Source organism: Heptranchias perlo, unplaced genomic scaffold (genome assembly GCF_035084215.1).
Source record: "Heptranchias perlo isolate sHepPer1 unplaced genomic scaffold, sHepPer1.hap1 HAP1_SCAFFOLD_59, whole genome shotgun sequence".
In the NCBI taxonomy this organism is placed as follows: domain Eukaryota; kingdom Metazoa; phylum Chordata; class Chondrichthyes; order Hexanchiformes; family Hexanchidae; genus Heptranchias; species Heptranchias perlo.
In genome coordinates, this window is record NW_027139612.1 from 3,500,231 (window position 1) to 3,517,982 (window position 17,752).

General features: G+C 44.2%; 1 protein-coding gene across 1 annotated transcript; it reads left to right on the forward strand.

Moving 5' to 3' along the window:
* Nucleotides 1-215: 215 nt before the first annotated feature.
* LOC137316336 (NACHT, LRR and PYD domains-containing protein 3-like) lies at nt 216-17,363 on the forward strand. Its single transcript, XM_067980402.1, is given in 12 exon segments — nt 216-294; nt 6,699-6,794; nt 9,233-9,399; nt 9,716-9,887; nt 9,993-10,058; nt 12,681-14,418; nt 15,967-16,053; nt 16,225-16,395; nt 16,562-16,732; nt 16,876-17,043; nt 17,216-17,253; nt 17,256-17,363. Coding segments are annotated over 12 exon segments (2,991 nt in total). The 3' UTR covers nt 17,294-17,363.
* Nucleotides 17,364-17,752: the final 389 nt, after the last annotated feature.

Below are 17,752 nucleotides of genomic sequence, written 5' to 3' on the forward strand. Positions count from 1 at the left end.
AAAACATCAGGGATTTTAGCAAACAATGTCCCAGATGGAAATGTAACAATTTCTTTCGAACCAAGTGTCTGTTTTACTGAACTTCCCTGAAACAAGAAGAGATAAATTTAAATGTACAACTGAATTTGTTCACAGTTGAAGTGGCAACGAACTGTCAAACCGGTTCGATTAGATTTCACCAGAAAGGCCGCTCACTGTTCTCAAACAAACGAGGAATGTTTGAGTTGAAATCCATCCTGAGGTTTGACAGCAGCTTTCACACAGAGGGCGGAGTTCAGAATCTCACATCACAAGGTTCAGATCAAATTCACAATTCGTGATTTGCTAAAATAAAACAAGGAACTTCTACCTGATTAGTTGTAATGAAATAACAAGGATATAAGTTGCAAAATCTACACGGACATTGAGAGAGAGAAAATCCTTGCGGGATCAAGGTAAGTTAACGTAGCTTCTCAGAGTCATTTTGTGATTTTATTATCGTTTTCTCCCCTTCCTCTTTTTTTCTAAAGCCGATTTCCCGCTGTCAGATATGTTCCCCGGCGTGGGGAGCTCTGTATTCCTCGCGGGTGTAACAATTCACTAAGTTTTCGCTCGGACAGTGACTGAAGGCGGGCTATTTTACACCGGAGATTTCAGTCAGTGGCTCGTTGTGCGACTGGGTCAGTGGGGTGTGGGTGCGGGACTGTGTCAGTAGGGTGTGGGTGTGGGACTGTGTCAGTGGGGTGTGGGTGTGGGACTGTGTCAGTGGGGTGTCGGTGTGGGGCTGTGTCAGTGGGGTGTGGGTGTGGGACTGTGTCAGTGGGGTGTGGGTGTGGGACTGGGTCAGTGGGGTGTCGGTGTGAGACAGTGTCAGTGGGGTGTGGGACTGTGTCAGTGGGGTGTGGGTGTGGGACTGGGTCAGTGGGGTGTCGGTGTGGGACTGTGTCAGTGGGGTGTGGGTGTGGGACTGGGACAGTGGGGTGTCGGTGTGGGACTGTGTCAGTGGGGTGTGGGTGTGGGAAGGGTTCAGTGGGGTGTGGGACTGGGTCTGTTGGGTGCCGGTGTGGGGCAGAGTCAGTTGTGTTGTGTCGCTGTGGGACCCTCTTCTGGTCTCCACTAGTCTCCCCACAGACACAACATTATAAGAGCGGTTACAGGACAGAAAGTAGGAACGTGAACACTGGGGATTTACCATCCTGCCCATTTTAGAATTTGCAATTCAGTAAACAGAAGTTGAACCTGGGTCCGTCTAACTCCGGACGGATTTTTCCTGTAACACTGGCTCTTTTTACTCACTGGACCGTTTGGTGCCCGATACACTTTCATTTAGCTGATCAAAGGCGGGACCAGCTGTTCAGACCGAACACACAGTTCAGCTCAGTGAAGGGTTCACACATTCGCACTGTCCGATTATTGATCTCTGCCCAGCACTTGGAAAATCAGCCTCTGGTTACATGAAGCCGGACTGAACGCGAACCAGTCACAGGATAGGAGCAATTTCGGAGATAAAACGTGCCGGCGATTAATTACAACAATTAATTACTGTTTAATGCGGCAGGTAGCAACGGACGCGCATTCGGTGGGAAAATGGAGCAGGGACTTTTGTTTTTGCTAAAATAAGTTCATGTTAATGAGAAAGTTATTTGCCAAACTGACTCAACTGAAAAAAACAAAGGCCGCTCCCTTTAGACAGAAATAAACTTCAGGAATGTTTTCAATCGAAACTGATTCAGGGCTGAAACGATCTTTCAGACACATAGGAGGTTCCTGATCGTTAATCTTGGTAATTAGTGCAGTTACTTTTTATATCTACAGGTAGGAGGGTCCATCACTAATCTATATATAAAAAGTAACTCCACAAATTACCAACAGGGAGGAGAGTCCATCACTAATCATTATATAATAAGTAGCTCCTCAAATTACCAACAGCTCGGAGGGTCTATCACTAATCTATACATAAAAAGTAACGACACAAATTACCAACAGGTATTAGAGTCCAACAGATAGGAGGGTCCATCACTAAACTTTATATGAAAAGTAACGACACAAATTACCAACAGGTCGGAGGAAAAATCACTAATCTTTATATAAAAAGTAACTACACCAACTATGGACAGGTAGAATCGTCCATCACTAATCTTTATACAAAATGTAACGACATTAATCACCAACAGGAAAAAATCTTTCGATAAGATACAACTACTCTAATTACCAACAGGTTGGATGATGTCCGTGTGGCTGGGTCATTGGGCTATTGGTGTGGTACTGCCTCAGTGGGGTTTGGGCCTGGTCCAGTAGGGTGTCGGTGTGGGTCTGCATCGGTGGGTGTTGGTGTAGGTCTGGGTCAGTGGTGTGTGGGTGTGGGACTGGGTCAGTGGGGTGTCTGTTTGGGACTGGGACAGTGGGGTTTGGTGTGGGACTGGGTCAGTGGGGTGTGGGTGTGGGACTGGGTCAGTCTGGTGTCGGTGTGGAACTTGGTCATTGGACTATTGGTGTGGTACTGCCTCAGTGGGAATTGGGACTTGGTCAGTGGGGTGTCGGTGTGGGTCTGCATCGGTGGGTGTTGGTGTGGGTCTGGGTCAGTGGGGTGTGGGTGTGGGACTGGGTCAGTGGGGTGAGGGTGTGGGACTGGGTCAGTGGAGTGTGGGTGTGGGACTGGGTCAGTGTGGTGTGGGTATGGGACTGGGTCAGTGGGGTGTGGGTATGGGACTGGGTCAGTGGAGTGTGGGTGTGGGACTGGGTCAATGGGGTGTGGGTGTGGGACTGGGTCAGTGGGATGTGGGTGTAGGACTGGGTCAATGAGGTGTCGGTGTGGGACTGGGTCAGTGTGGTGTCGGTGTGGGACTGGGTCAGTGGGGTTTCGGTGTAAGACTGGGTCAGTGGGGTGCCTGTCCAGTCGTAGCCGGAGAACCTCCTTACATGGCTTCTCTGCTTCCGTACTGTGAACTCTGGGAGACCCCATGGATCTCACCTCACCCCTTCCTATTTCTCATCCACATGCTGCCCCTTGGAGACATTATATGAAGACAAGGGTTCAGCTTTCACATGTGCACTGGCAACACTCTGCTCGACATCTCCACCATCTCTCGGCCGATCCACTGCCTCTGCTTTTTCGCGCTGCTCGTCCAACATCCAGTCTTGGACGAGGGACACATTTCTCCAATTAAACATTGGGAAAAACGAAGACACCATCTTCAGACCCCGCCATGAATTCTGTTACTTCGCAAAACACACATACTAGTGGAGAATTCTGTTGTCGAACAGCAGTCATGCCGACCACTGAAATTCATGGTTTTATCGGAGATTCTAAAATCCCCAATGAGATTCCAAACATAAATTTTGTGAATTAGCTCACGGTTTAAAGTTATCGATTGATAACATTATAGCTTAGAGTTAATATTAGAACAGTGCTAAATTTCCTCACCTCCGAGAGTGCTCATTAGTGTTCATATTAGAACAGTGGTGAATCTCCTCACCTCCGACAGTGCTCATTAGTGTTAATATTAGAACAGTGGTAAATCTCCTGACCTCCTACAGTGCTCATTAGTGTTAGTATTAGAACAGGGGTAAATCACCGAAACTCCGACAGTGCTCATTAATGTTAATATTAGAACAGTGGTAAATCTCCTCACATTCTACATTGCTCATTGTGTTAATATTGGAGCAGAAGTAAATCTCCTCACCTCCTACGGTGCTCATTAGTGTTAATATTCGAACAGTGATAAATCTCCTCACATTCTACATTGCTCATTGTGTTAATATTGGAGCAGAAGTAAATCTCCTCACCTCCTACAGTGCTCATTCGTGTTAATATTAGAACAGTGTTAAATCTCCTCCCCTCGTACAGTGCTCATTGGTGTTAATATTAGAACAATGGTAAATCACCTCACCTCAGACATTGTTCATTTCTGTTAATATTAGAACAATGGTAAATCTCCTCACCTCCGACATTGTTCATTTGTGTTAATATTGGAACAATGGTAAATCACCTCACCTCAGACATTGTTCATTTCTGTTAATATTAGAACAATGGTAAATCTCCTCACCTCCGACATTGTTCATTTGTGTTAATATTAGAACAGTGGAAAATCTCCTAACCTCCTACAGAGGTCATTAGTGTTAATATCAGAACAGTGGTAAAACTCCGCACATTCTGCAGTACTCATTAGTGTTCATATTAGAACAGTGGTGAATCTCCTCACCTCCTATCGTGGTCATTAGTGTTAATATTGGAACAATGGTAAATCTCCTCACCTGCTACAGTGCTCATTAGTGTTAATATTTGAACAGTGGTAAATCCCCTCACCTCCTACAGTGCTAATTAGTGTTAATTTTACAACAGTAGTAAATCTCCTCTCCTCCGACATTGTTGATTTGTGTTAATATTCGAAAAATGGTAAATCTCCTCACCTCCGACATTGTTCATTTGTGTTACAATTAGAACAGTGGTAAATCTCCTCACCTCCTACAGTGCTCATTAGTGTTAATAATGGAACAGTGGTAAATCTCCTCACCTCCTACTGTGCACATTAGTGTTAATATTGGAACAGTGGTAAATCTCCTCACCTCCTACAAATGTCATTAGTGTTAATATTGGAACAGTGGGAAATCTCCTCACCTCCTACAGTGCTCATTAGTGTTAATATTAGAACAGTGGTAAATCTCCTCACCTCCTACAGAGCTCATTAGTGTTAATATTAGAACATTGGTAAAACTCCGCACATTCTGCAGTGCTCATTGGTGTTCATCTTAGAACAGTGGTAAATCTCCTCACCTCCTACAGTGCTCATTAGTGTTAATATTAGAACAGTGGTAAATCTCCTCACCTCCTACAGTGTTCATTAGTGTTAATATTAGAACAGTGGTAAATATCCTCACCTCCAACAGTATTCGTTAGTGTCAATATTGGAACAATGGTAAATCTCCTCACCAGCTCCAGTGCTCATTAGTGTTAATGTTAGAACACTGGTAAATCTCCTCACCTCCTACAGTGCTCTTTCTTGTTAATATTTGAACAGTGGTAAATCTCCTCACCTGCTCCAGTACTTATTTGCGTTAATATTAGAACAGTGGTAAATCTCCTCACCTCCTACAGTGCTCGTTAGTGTTAATATTGGAACAGTGGTAAATCTGCTCATCTCCTGCAGTGCTCATTAGAGTTAACATTGGAACAATGATAAATCTCCTCACCTCCTACAGTGCTCATTAGCGTTAATATTTTTATTTTTTTATTTTTTTTATTCGTTCACGGGATGTGGGCGTCGCTGGCGAGGCCGGCATTTATTGCCCATCCCTAATTGCCCTCGAGAAGGTGGTGGTGAGCCGCCTTCTTGAACCGCTGCAGTCCGTGTGGTGACGGTTCTCCAACAGTGCTGTTAGGAAGGGAGTTCCAGGATTTTGACCCAGCGACAATGAAGGAACGGCGATATATTTCCAAGTCGGGATGGTGTGTGACTTGGAGGGGAACGTGCAGGTGGTGTTGTTCCCATGCGCCTGCTGCCCTTGTCCTTCTCGGTGGTAGAGGTTGCGGGTTTGGGAGGTGCTGTCGAAGAAGCCTTGGCGAGTTGCTGCAGTGCATCCTGTGGATGGTACACACTGCAGCCACAGTGCGCCGGTGGTGAAGGGAGTGAATGTTTAGGGTGGTGGATGGGGTGCCAATCAAGTGGGCTGCTTTATCTTGGATGGTGTCGAGCTTCTTGAGTGTTGTTGGAGCTGCACTCATCCAGGCAAGTGGAGAGTATTCCATCACACTCCTGACTTGTGCCTTGTAGATGGTGAACAGTGGTAAATCTCCTCACCTCCCACAGTGCTCATTAGTGTTAATATTAGAACAGTGGTAAATCTCCTCACCTCCCACAGTGCTCATTAATGTTAATATTAGAACAGTGGTAAATCTCCTCACCTCCCACAGTGCTCATTAGTGTTAATATTAGAACAGTGGTAAATCTCCTCACCTCCTACAGAGCTCATTAGTGTTAATATTAGAACAGTGGTAAATCTCCTCACCTCCTACAGTCTCATTAGTGTTAATATTAGAACAGTGGTAAATCTCCTCACCTCCTACGTGCTCATTTGTCAGGTACTGACTCCATGAGAAATATGTTTAATATATATATCCAATAGACGCACCAACCAGGACCCATCTCCATGAATTCACGGAGACTGTCACTGCCTATAGACACCAGAGGAATCACACCCAGCTGTATTTTGTGTATGTCGATAGATATCATATTCATCAAGTACCAGGATTTAATATCAAAACACAACCAGTCAAAAATATAAAACACTTCTGTGAATAAAATAATAAAACAGCGCCAGAAGTTAAAACCGAGTGAAGGGTCATTTAAATCATCAATGATCACCCCGCTCCATATTTCCCTCCAGAATATTCACTGCCTCAGGAATAACGCTTTTCTGGCCTGCACTATGATTAAACCTAACGAATGGGCGCTCCGAGTGCAGAGTCTCTGCCGATGGGAGCCAGTCTGGAACTTGGATATTGTGATCAACGGGACTCACTGGATTTCACTGGGCAGCTGTCTGTGTCACACCTGATGTGGAGTGTTGTTCATCACACTCGGGAAATGCTCCATCCCAGAGCTAAAAGCTGTTGAACTGATGGCGGAGGAGAGACTTGGTATCATGTTTAACAAGGGAACGTTCTCCTGCTCATTTTAATATTGCTGCCTAACCTCCTATTAATATTGTATTGATTACAGTTCATCAGAACCTGGGAACGTCTGTCACAGCCTTGGCTGAAGCTTCAAACAGGGGAGAAAATCCAACACCCTCAACAAGAATGACAATGGACACAGGTAGGTTCACAGAATTCTTTAAAATTTCAATTGTGTCCTGACAAAAGCTCCAGATCACAAACAAGAAACTGCAGCTCACACAGGAAGAGGTAACAGCACAGATACTGTGTCGATAGCGGGAAGTGAGTGACCATCTGGAAGGACAGTGCAGTCACAGGTGGAGGGATCTCCTGAGTATTGTAACTGTCCAATAGATACCTGGTGTTGGGGACTGTAAGGTGGAGAGAGACAGTGAATCAGAGAATGGGCTTTCCGAGTAACAGTGTGAGACCGGGGAGCAGGGGGACACCCCGAGAAGGGCAGGTGGTTAGAGGCAAGTACGACACAGGAATAGGAGAACGATAATAGTGGAAGATTCTATTGTCACGGAACAGACAGACTCTTCTGCAGCCCTGAGCACGGCCCCAAATGGTAAGTTACCTCCCTGGTGTCAGAGGGAAGAACATCCTGGAACAGGTGGGACCATCTCTGGGAAGTAATGGAGAGCAGAAAATCGCCATGGTCGGAAACAATAACACGGATAGAAATACGTTTATCGAGGGAATATTTAGACTTAGCACTCGACTAAAAAACAAGGCTTAGAGTTGGCGATCTCTGGATTGTTTTCACTGGGCCGCTTAAAGGGGGAAATATGAGGCCGGTCAATGTGTGGCTGCAGGGCTGGAGCAGGAGGGAAGGGTTCACGGTCTTGGGGACTAGCGTGAGTTCAGGGAGAAGGGAAGGGACGGTCACGGTCTGAACTGACCAACAATGGTTTTACAGACTGGGTGAATGGAGCAGGAGGGAAGGGTTCACGGTCTTGGGGACTAGCGTGAGTTCAGGGAGAAGGGAAGGGACGGTCACGGTCTGAACCGACCAACAATGGTTTTACCGACTGGGTGAATGGAGCAGGAGGGCAGGGTTCACGGTCATGAGGACTGGAATGAGTTCAGGGAGAAGGGAAGGGACGGTCACGGTCTGAACCGACCAACAATGGTTTTACAGACTGGGTGAATGGAGCAGTGGGAGGGTTTCAGCTCATATGACTGGAGGGTGGGAAATCTCAGGTTCTGAGATTAGAGATTGGAATTAATAAAACTGTTGGACCAGTACAGAAGATTTATAAAATAGTGAAAAGTTATTAGCAGGAAAAAAGCAAGGTGGTGTTGAGAGATAAAGTCACTTGGTATTTAAAAAAAGCAAAGAAACGGAAACGGGTCAACATTCCAAAAAATCGGAGTTAGGTTTGTGTGTTATGTCTGTGAATATACAGATCATTCCAAAAACATTCGGAAAATCAGAAGCATCAGAGATGTGATCGAGTATCTGTAAGACAGGGCCTGAGATTTCACAGGGTTCAGAGCGAAATGTTTCTGATTAAAACATTTTGAGGGGAGAGAAAAATAGTTCTGGACGCCAGTATTAATAAAAGTTTATAAGACAGAGTTAGAACAATAAAAAACTTGCATTTATAGCGCCTTTAATATTGAAAGACGATACAGGTTGCGTCAAGGTGCGATTATCAAACAAAATTTGACACCGAGACAAATAAGGAGATTTTCGGACGAATGACCAAAAGCTTGGGTAAAGTTGTCGGTTTTAAGGAGCGTCTTAAAGGAGAAGAGAGAGAAGGAGAGGTTTCGAAAATAAGGATGTTCCAGTGAACAATATTAAGATAGAATCCATATGAATGCAGTTAAGCAATAGGAAGGGAAATAGCACAATACTCGGTCGGTTTTGCAGGCCAGCAAGAAGTTGAGCTGAGATAGAGGGAGAACTGGGAGAAATTAGTTGTGGATGAAGGTTTGGGGAGATCAAAAAATATTTCCTTCAGTTTCTAAAAATGATGGTGGAATTGAAAATGTTGGTGTACGAGAGGACGATGTGGGACCATAGTTAGAGATAACTGTAGAGTAGGATTTGGATCTGAGAAACATCGCCGAGGTGGATAAATCACTGGGCCCAGAGATAACACACCCGAGGCTAATAAAGGAAGTCAGAGCGGAGATAGGATGGACCCTGATCACAATTTCTCAATCCTCGTTTGTTATCAAAAATATCCAGGTGGACTGAAGGAGCCCAAGTAATGTCTCTTTTAAAATAGGGAGAGAGGGCCAACGGGTAACTGGAGACCAACTAGTTTCCGTCAGTCGTCGGCAAACTCCTTAAATCTGTAATTCCAGGTCGAATTACTGAACATTTAGAGACACAGGGGATGATCAGGGGAGGCTGGAACGGATTCGCTGCAGACAAGTCGTATTTGACAAATTTGATACAGCTTTTTTGAGAGGTGACTATATAGATCGATGGGATGCAGCACATGCGGTGTATATGGGTTTTTAGAAGGTGTTTGATAATGTGGCTCACAGGAGGCTTCAGCCATTTGGTATAAGAGGAAATGTAGCCGCCTGGAGAGAAAGTCGATAATGTGTTTAGTTTTCTCCATTTTTTTTTCACAGATCCGAACGCTGCAATCACTGAGTTCCTGACAAATTGCGACGATTACCAGCTGTTCCAGTTGACGAAATTCTACCGGGACAGACTGGAACAGGCGATTGAAGAAGTGGTGGACGGAGTCAGCTCGTTGTTAACGTACGAGAGGCATTTCAGTGGACAGGAACATCGGGTAAGTGGGAGGGACACAGAATGAGTTTGGATTGTTTCAACATCACAGAACGAAAAGGATATCAGATCTTAGAATCATAGAATGTGACAGAACAGAAACAGGCCAAATAGGAAAGAAATTGATCAAACTGAAAATACAGTGAATCTGAAGCAATGATACGAAGACGTGAAAATACCCAGTGGATCGGTCAGTGTCTGTGCAAAGGATAGGGGAACGGTTCGGGTGTAACTCTTGTGTGGACTGAAAACAAAAGGGAATCAGTTTTACTGGGACTGGGAAAAGGAGAGACCAATATATTCATTGTTATTCTTTACAGAAAGTCATTGATCTCGTGGAGAAGGGAAACAGGGCGGACAGTTCCAAACTTGTCCTAAATCTGGTGATGGAGAAAGGCTCTCGGGCCCGAAGGGTGATGTGGGAATCCTTTGTGAAAATGCACCATGTGGTACCAAAGTTGGACAAAATACTGAAAGAGATGCAGGAACTTGGTACAGTAAAATCAGACACTGAATTCAATTTCAGATTGAAACACTGCAGAATTTACGATAACATTACACAGATCTGATTTCATGAAAGCTCAATGATTTAAACAGGTCCTGATCCATTTGATTATATGAACATCGGACGAGGTTTATCTGAAATACCCAGTCACCTGAAAGGTAAGTGATGAAATGGAAATTTTAAACCGTTTATTTCACTTCTGAGAATCAGAATGTTTGACTGTAGACTTTTGTTTAGAGATTGTCGGAATCTGGGAATCCGAAATTGAAAGGCTGGAGGGAATAGAAATGAACCTCGTTTGAACTTGTCATCAACACCCAACTTTTCAAGTTCTAATTCATGCGGTTTCTGACATATTTTCTAAATATACAGAAGTTCCACTGTTGCACTTAATCCAGATGCTGATCACTATCACTTCTTAATTCTTATACTCAACTGACATTGTCCTGATACACTGTGAAATCCCATGGACACCTGGCAGGATCCTGATGCACTGTGAATCCCCATACAAAACTGGCAGGATCCTGATACACTGTGAATCCCCATACACAACTGTCAGGATCCTGATACACTGTGAATCCCCATACACACCTGGCAGGATCCCGATACACTGTGAATCCCCATACACACCTGGCAGCGACCCGGTGCACTGTGAATCCCCATACACACCTGGCAGGATCCCGATACACTGTGACTCCCCATACACACCTGGTAGCGACCCGATACACTGTGAAACCCCAAACACACCTGACCGGATCCTGATACACTGCAAAACCCCAAACACACCTGGCAGGATCCTGATACACTCTGAAACTACATATACATCTGGCAGGATCCTGATACACTATGAATCCCCATACACATCTGGCAGAATCCTGATACCCTGTCAAACCCCATACACACCTGTAAGGATCCCAACACTGTGAAACCCAATACACACCTGGCAGGATCTTGATACACCGTGGATCCCCATACACACCTGTCAGGATCCTGATACAATGTGAATCCCAATACACACCTGTCAGGATCCTGATACACTGTGAATCCCAATGCACACCTGTCAGGATCCTGATACACTGTGAATCCCAATGCACACCTGTCAGGATCCTGATACACTGTGAATCCCAATACGCACCTCCTTCGTGCTGCCCAGACATTCTGGTTTTCATAATTGAAGAGCAGTGCCTTGAGCCAGATGTTACTGCCCCCCCCCCCCCCTTGGAATCTCCCCACCACCAACTGGAAGGAAAGAGGTGGAGAAAAGCGAAACTTTAAAATGTTATCATTTCACAGCACAGAGCGAGACGCCAAAATGTTCGATCTGATCTGAGAAGTTCACACTTCCGAGATGTTCACACAAGGAAGTTATGGGCTGGCTCCCTAATGGCAGTGAAACAGAGAACCTTATTTTACTCAAAGAATAGCCCTTTAACTCAGGGTCTTTTAAGACCTAATGTAATGACTAATGGAAACAGATTTAATTTCCCAAACCTTCATTGGAGGAATATCAGACCAAAATGAAACAACGGAGTATAATTACTGGGGAACAGTTGAAATGAACTGTGAATGTTTTCTGCTCTAACATTACACTGAGTGAAGTGAGCAACAGTTGTATTATTAATAATAATCGGTGATATGACAGGACTGTTATAAAAACACATTCAATTAATATACATAATAATTGCTGAAAAAGTGTTCACTATTTCTGAAACACAATACAACAGGAGAATGATTAGAGACAGGAAAAGACCATTTGGCCCAAATAAGCCTGTCCCTGTTAGAGAGATGACCCCACTTTTGCTTCCTCTCAGTGAATCCACAAAAACACGTTCAATTATCACTTCACCCCACTTACACTGTCCCTTTAGTGTCCTTCCCCGGTATCTGGTCCCTGCTTTCCAAAGCTTTGGGTGATTTCCCTTCGTATTTCTGACTTTCAATTTTCTCTGTTATTAATTATTTTGTTGATTGTGAGCCTGTTTCCTGCACTCATGTTCTGAATTCCATTAAAACATTTCAGAACCGAAGTTTCTCAGCCAAACAAAATACATTAATGCGCCACCCTTCCCTCAACGCAAACTCCGATATCTTAAATCATCTTTCTGATTCCCCACTGTACATTAAGAATGGCATTAAGATTTACTTGCTATCACGTGATATAGAACAACAGGTAATACCCCAGATAACCTATCCGAGTCCCGTTTCTGAAAGCTTCCCCTCCATCGAGGTTAAACAGTGGAACTTCTGTCCATTCACAGTCTGTCCCTCTCCCAGTGCCCACAATATCCCAGATAACCTGCCTGAGGTCTGATACAATAACAGTGGAACTTCTGTCCATTCATCGTCTGTCTCTGTCCCACTGATACGCAAAACCCTATTTACCATTTCCGCAGAAGGACAGCACCACTGACAGTTTCATAGATTGATCAAATGGAACCTCCACTGTCGTATAACCAGGATCATGTTAAGGTTTCTATCAGATGTCTCCAGTGCAGTTCAGGGCTGATAGGATTAATTATCAGAGCGAAAATATCACCTTCATCGAAATCTCCATGTTCAGTAAATATTAGAATCAAGTGAGGATTTGAAACTTTTCACAGCCCTTGTTCACTTTCAAGCGAGGTTTTCAGCAACTGAGTTTAATTTCCTGCTCGCACCTCAATTGAAGCTATGAATTCAATCTCGGAACATTTCACTGAATAGTAAAGTGATATTGAGAATTTGTTTTTATATCAATACAACTAACATTGAGAACCACTTTCTGTCTGTTCTCATTGAAGATGTTCAACAGAAACACAAGGAAACACTCCGGGTCCAAACTGAAACACTGAGAGTGAACACGATCCTAACAAAGGAGAAGGTTAAGATTTTCCAGCTGGTCAATCTATACACTGAACTAACGGTCATTTCCACTGTTCGTGATCGGACACTTGTAGAACATGAACTGCTGGCAAGAGGCCGAGACCATGAAGAGTGGAGAAAGAAACATCTCTGGAGAGAACTGGAAAAAATCCGAACTGATCAACTGTTCCAGAGCAGTTTTTCCCGGAGAAAATCCAAATCTGGGAGTTCAGCAGCAGTGAGCGGAGTCGCGGGGATTGGAAAAACAACAATGGTACAAAAGATTGTTCATGACTGGGCCACTGGGAAAGTATACCCACACTTTCAATTTGTTTTCAGCTTTAGGTTCCGGGATTTGAACGCTATTAACTGTAGAATAAACCTGAGGAATCTGATACTGGATCTGTATCCTTACTTTGGAAATATTCTGGGAGAACTCTGGAAGAACCCAGAGGGATTACTGTTTACATTCGATGGTTTAGATGAATTCAAGGACAGTATCAATTTTGCTGACAATCGGAGAAATACAGAACCTCAGTACATGTGCACAGATCCTGAAGACTGGTGTGAAGTGTCTGACATTGTGTACAGTTTAATACAGCACAAGCTGCTCCCAGGATGTTCAGTGCTCGTGACCAGCCGCCCCACTGCATTACATTTATTGGAAAAGGCTGAGATCAGTGTTTGGGCTGAAATCCTTGGATTTGTTGGTGAAGAACGGAAGGAATATTTCAACAAGTATTTTGAAGATCAGTCGGTGGCAGCAGCTGTTTTCAAACATGTGGTGGAGAACGAGATCCTGTACACCATGTGTTACAACCCTTCCTACTGCTGGATCCTCGGTCTGTCACTGGGTCCCTTCTTCACACAAAGGGAAAGGAAACAGCAGCGTGTTCCCAAGACCATCACCCAACTATATTCCTACTATATTTACAACATTCTGAAAAACCATGGCCGAGAGATTGAATCCCCCCGTGATGTGTTACTGAAGATCGGTGAGATGGCTTTCACTGGGGTCTCCAAGAAGAAGATTGTGTTCAGAAATGGAGATTTGATCAAGTACAATCTGCAACCTTCCCAGTTCCTGTCTGGGTTCATGATGGAACTTTTGGAGAGAGATGATTCTGCCCAGAGTGTGGTTTACACATTCCCCCACCTCACCATCCAAGAGTTTGTAGCCGCACTCGCACAATTCCTGTCTCCATATCCAGGGAACATCCGGAAACTCCTCAGTGAAGCCCACAACAAGGAAGATGGACGATTTGAGATATTTCTCCGTTTTGTTGTTGGTCTCTCCTCCTCACAGTCAGCTCGGCCCCTGGAGGAGTTTCTGGGTCCATTTCTTCATCAAACAATCTGCGGAGTGATCGACTGGGTGAAGGAGAAGGTTGAAGGAGAGATTGGAAACACAGAGAGTGAAACTGGTAAAAGGGACCTCCTGAACACATTCCACTACCTGTTTGAGTCTCAGAATAAAACACTGGCTCGGGTCACAGTGGGATATGTGGTAACACTTAATTTTAGTGGATTACGACTGACCCCGATTGATTGTGCGGTCCTATCTCATGTCATTGGACTCTGTGATACAATAAAAGAACTCAATCTGGAGTACTGCTCCATTCATTGTGAAGGACTCCAGCGGCTGGGACCAAAACTGCACAAATTCCAGGTGTTGAGGTAACTGTTTATTTGTCTCGAACTGTTAGGCCAATTGTAGTCACGGATTGTATTGTTGCTCCGTAATGAAGGGAATCAAACAGTTCAGTTAAACCAGAGAGAAGGAGATTCGACACAAATATGACAAATGATAAGAGGATCGGTTAGTAATTCCCTCAGGACTGGAGAACCTGAAATGGATCCTTGTGAACAAGTGGGGATTTTCCAGTCTTTATCGGATCAGTAAATACAGGTCACTGAAAGAGTCTGAGAATTTAATTGCAATAAATTATATTGATTGCTATTTTTCTCACTGCCTGAGAATCGTCCATCGAAGAGGTTGCTTCTCACTGCTCGTGACACGGAGACCGACACTAACTGCAGCAGTCTGTGTTTCGGGGCATCCCACCCTCGTACCGAGGTGTGGGGGCAAGTGACAATAACCGGACTGTCAACGTGTGTAGGAGAGGGAAGCAGAAACACCAAACATTCAGTAACAAAGAGAAAAACACAGCTTTCGGGCAGTCAACCGTCAGTGGGCGAGCTGAGCTTTCCCCGCAGGACGTCGGTCCGTTATCTTAACTCATCAATGACACAGCCCTTCACACTCTCCAATACATCCACCATCTCTTCACCCAGCTGGCAGCACTCGTGCCTCTGAGTCAGAAGGTCGTGGATTCAGGCCCCTCGCTCATTAATCCAGGCCGACACTTCAGTGGGATTTGGGAGCTAAAATCTGCCGGTAAAAAGGTTCCAATCTAAAGGGTTGTGGGGAATTCGTCCAGGAGTACAGACACACACCGGCCATCGGTGGGGGCTCATACACAGCGGGAGGCTCCTGGGTGAACCAGGAGCCAGTGAACCCGGGAATTTCCTATAATCTGCCCCGTGTGTGTGAGCTCCCACTCGAGGAGGGAACCATAACATTCCCCATAAAATTATCGGGCCCGTTACAAATGAAATAAATGTCGAGCCAGTTTAATGGGAATAAAGTGAGAGAGTACCCTCCCGCATAAACTGGGAGGACAGGGGCATTTAAAAGTTGTAACAGGACAGAATAAACTCTCCTTGTGACATGAAATCCTGTGGGACGGATTTCACAACAGCCGTTAGCGCTGTTTCACAATATAACTCACCCCGAGATATGATGCAGATTAACATAATACTGCATAAAGTACAGGAAATCACCGCTTTATCATTTCATTCGGGGAAAATCGCCGCATTCCCATAAAATCTGGGATTTCAGAGCAGAAATGAGACAAGTTTCCCCAAACATGACGGGACCGATCACTGACCTCCAGGAGGGTAATTCTGATCATGAGGGAATGAGACCGGACTGAGGGACATTTAAAGGCTTCACACAGACAGCACTTTATTTAATAAATGAATTTACTGACAGTCCCTGAATATATGGGGTGTTGGGAACAGTGAGATTCATTGTCAGTGATAGGGAAATCTATATTAATTTCCAAAAGATTTTTCAGTGTTTCGTGTAATATCAGAGAAAAACTGTTTCAGATCGGGGATTGGGTTCAGTTCATCTCTCACTCTCTGTCTGTTTGTGTTCAGATTGGCGAGCAATAAACTGGGAGATTTAGGAGTGAAACTACTGTCTGCGGCTCTGAGGAACCCGGACTGTAAAATACAGGAACTGGGGTAAGTATCAGACTGTGTGAGATTGTGTTTGTAATAACTGGATGCCGAACACCGTACATAAATGTCAGTATAACTAATAATAACACAAATAAATATTGGGAATTTACTCTGATTCCTGTTATCTCTGCTCGTTTCTCTCTGTCTCTGTCTCTGTCTCTCTCTGATCACCAGGTTACGGGATAACGATCTCACAGATTCTTGTACCGAGGATCTCGTCTCCGCTCTCAAGAAAAACCGGTCACTGACGGTTCTGAACCTGAGTTGTAATAAACTGGGAGATTCAGGAGTGAAACTACTGTCTGCGGCTCTGAGGAACCCGGACTGTAAAATACAGGAACTTCGGTAAGTATCAGACTGTGTGAGATTGTGTTTATAATAACTGGATGTCTGACACTGTACATTAATGTCAGTGTGAGTAATAATAATACAAATAAATACTGGGAATTTACTCTGATTCCTGTTCTCTCTGCTCTACTTTCTCTCCCTCCTCTATCTGTCTGATCTCCAGGTTATGCGCAAACGGACTCACAGATTCTTGTATCGGGGATCTCTCCTCCGCTCTCAGTACAAACCGGACACTGACGGGTCTGGACCTGAATTTTCATAAATTGGGAGATTCAGGAGTGAAACTACTGTCTGAGGCTCTGAGGACCCCGGACTGTAAAATACAGAAACTGGGGTAAGTATCAGACTGTATGAGATTGTGTTCATAATAACTGGATGTCTGACACTGTACATTATTATTAGTATCAGCAATCGTGTTATTAATAAACACTGGGGATTTACCCTGATTCCTGTTATTTCTCTGTCTCTGATCCCCAGTCTGGATGATGTCGGTCTCACAGATTCTTGTACCCAGGATCTCGTCTCCACTCTCAGTACAAACCGGTCACTGATGTACCTGGACCTCGGATCAAACTCCTTCACAGACCGATCTGTCCCCGCTCTCCGCTCCCTCATATTGACCCGCAGGAGTCTGGAGTGGATCGGGTGAGTGTTTATGTTAATATTTAATGTAATCAATGAAATATCAATGGGATTCAGTCCCTTTTATTGGTAATATTTGTCTGTAATTATTATTGAAATATTCAACAAAGTCTCCCTGTTATTTACACTGTTGTTCAATCTGTTAATTTCCTGTTTAATCTTTAATCTGTTTCAGGCTGGGGGGGAATCGGTTCAGTCCAAACGGACAGAGACACTGCGGGAATCCAGACCCGGACTGAGTGTGAAAGTGTGAACATTTCAATTTATAACCATTCCTGGTCTCATTATATGAACATTTCAATTTATAACCATTCCTGGTCTCATTATATGAACATTTCAATTTATAACCATTCCTGGTCTCATTATATGAACATTTCAATTTATAACCATTCCTGGTCTCATTATATGAACATTTCAATTTATAACCATTCCTGGTCTCATTATATGAACATTTCAATTTATAACCATTCCTGGTCTCATTATATGAACATTTCAATTTATAACCATTCCTGGTCTCATTATATGAACATTTCAATTTATAACCATTCCTGGTCTCATTATATGAATATTTTTGGCCGATTCTCTGTCCCTCCCCTTTAACCGGCCGCGCTCCAGGTTGAAATCCGAACGGCCCTTTAACGGTTTCCAGCTCGAGCTGAGCGAGCGTCGTCTCCCATTGTGACGTCAGAGGCCCAGCGACAGGGTCACGAGA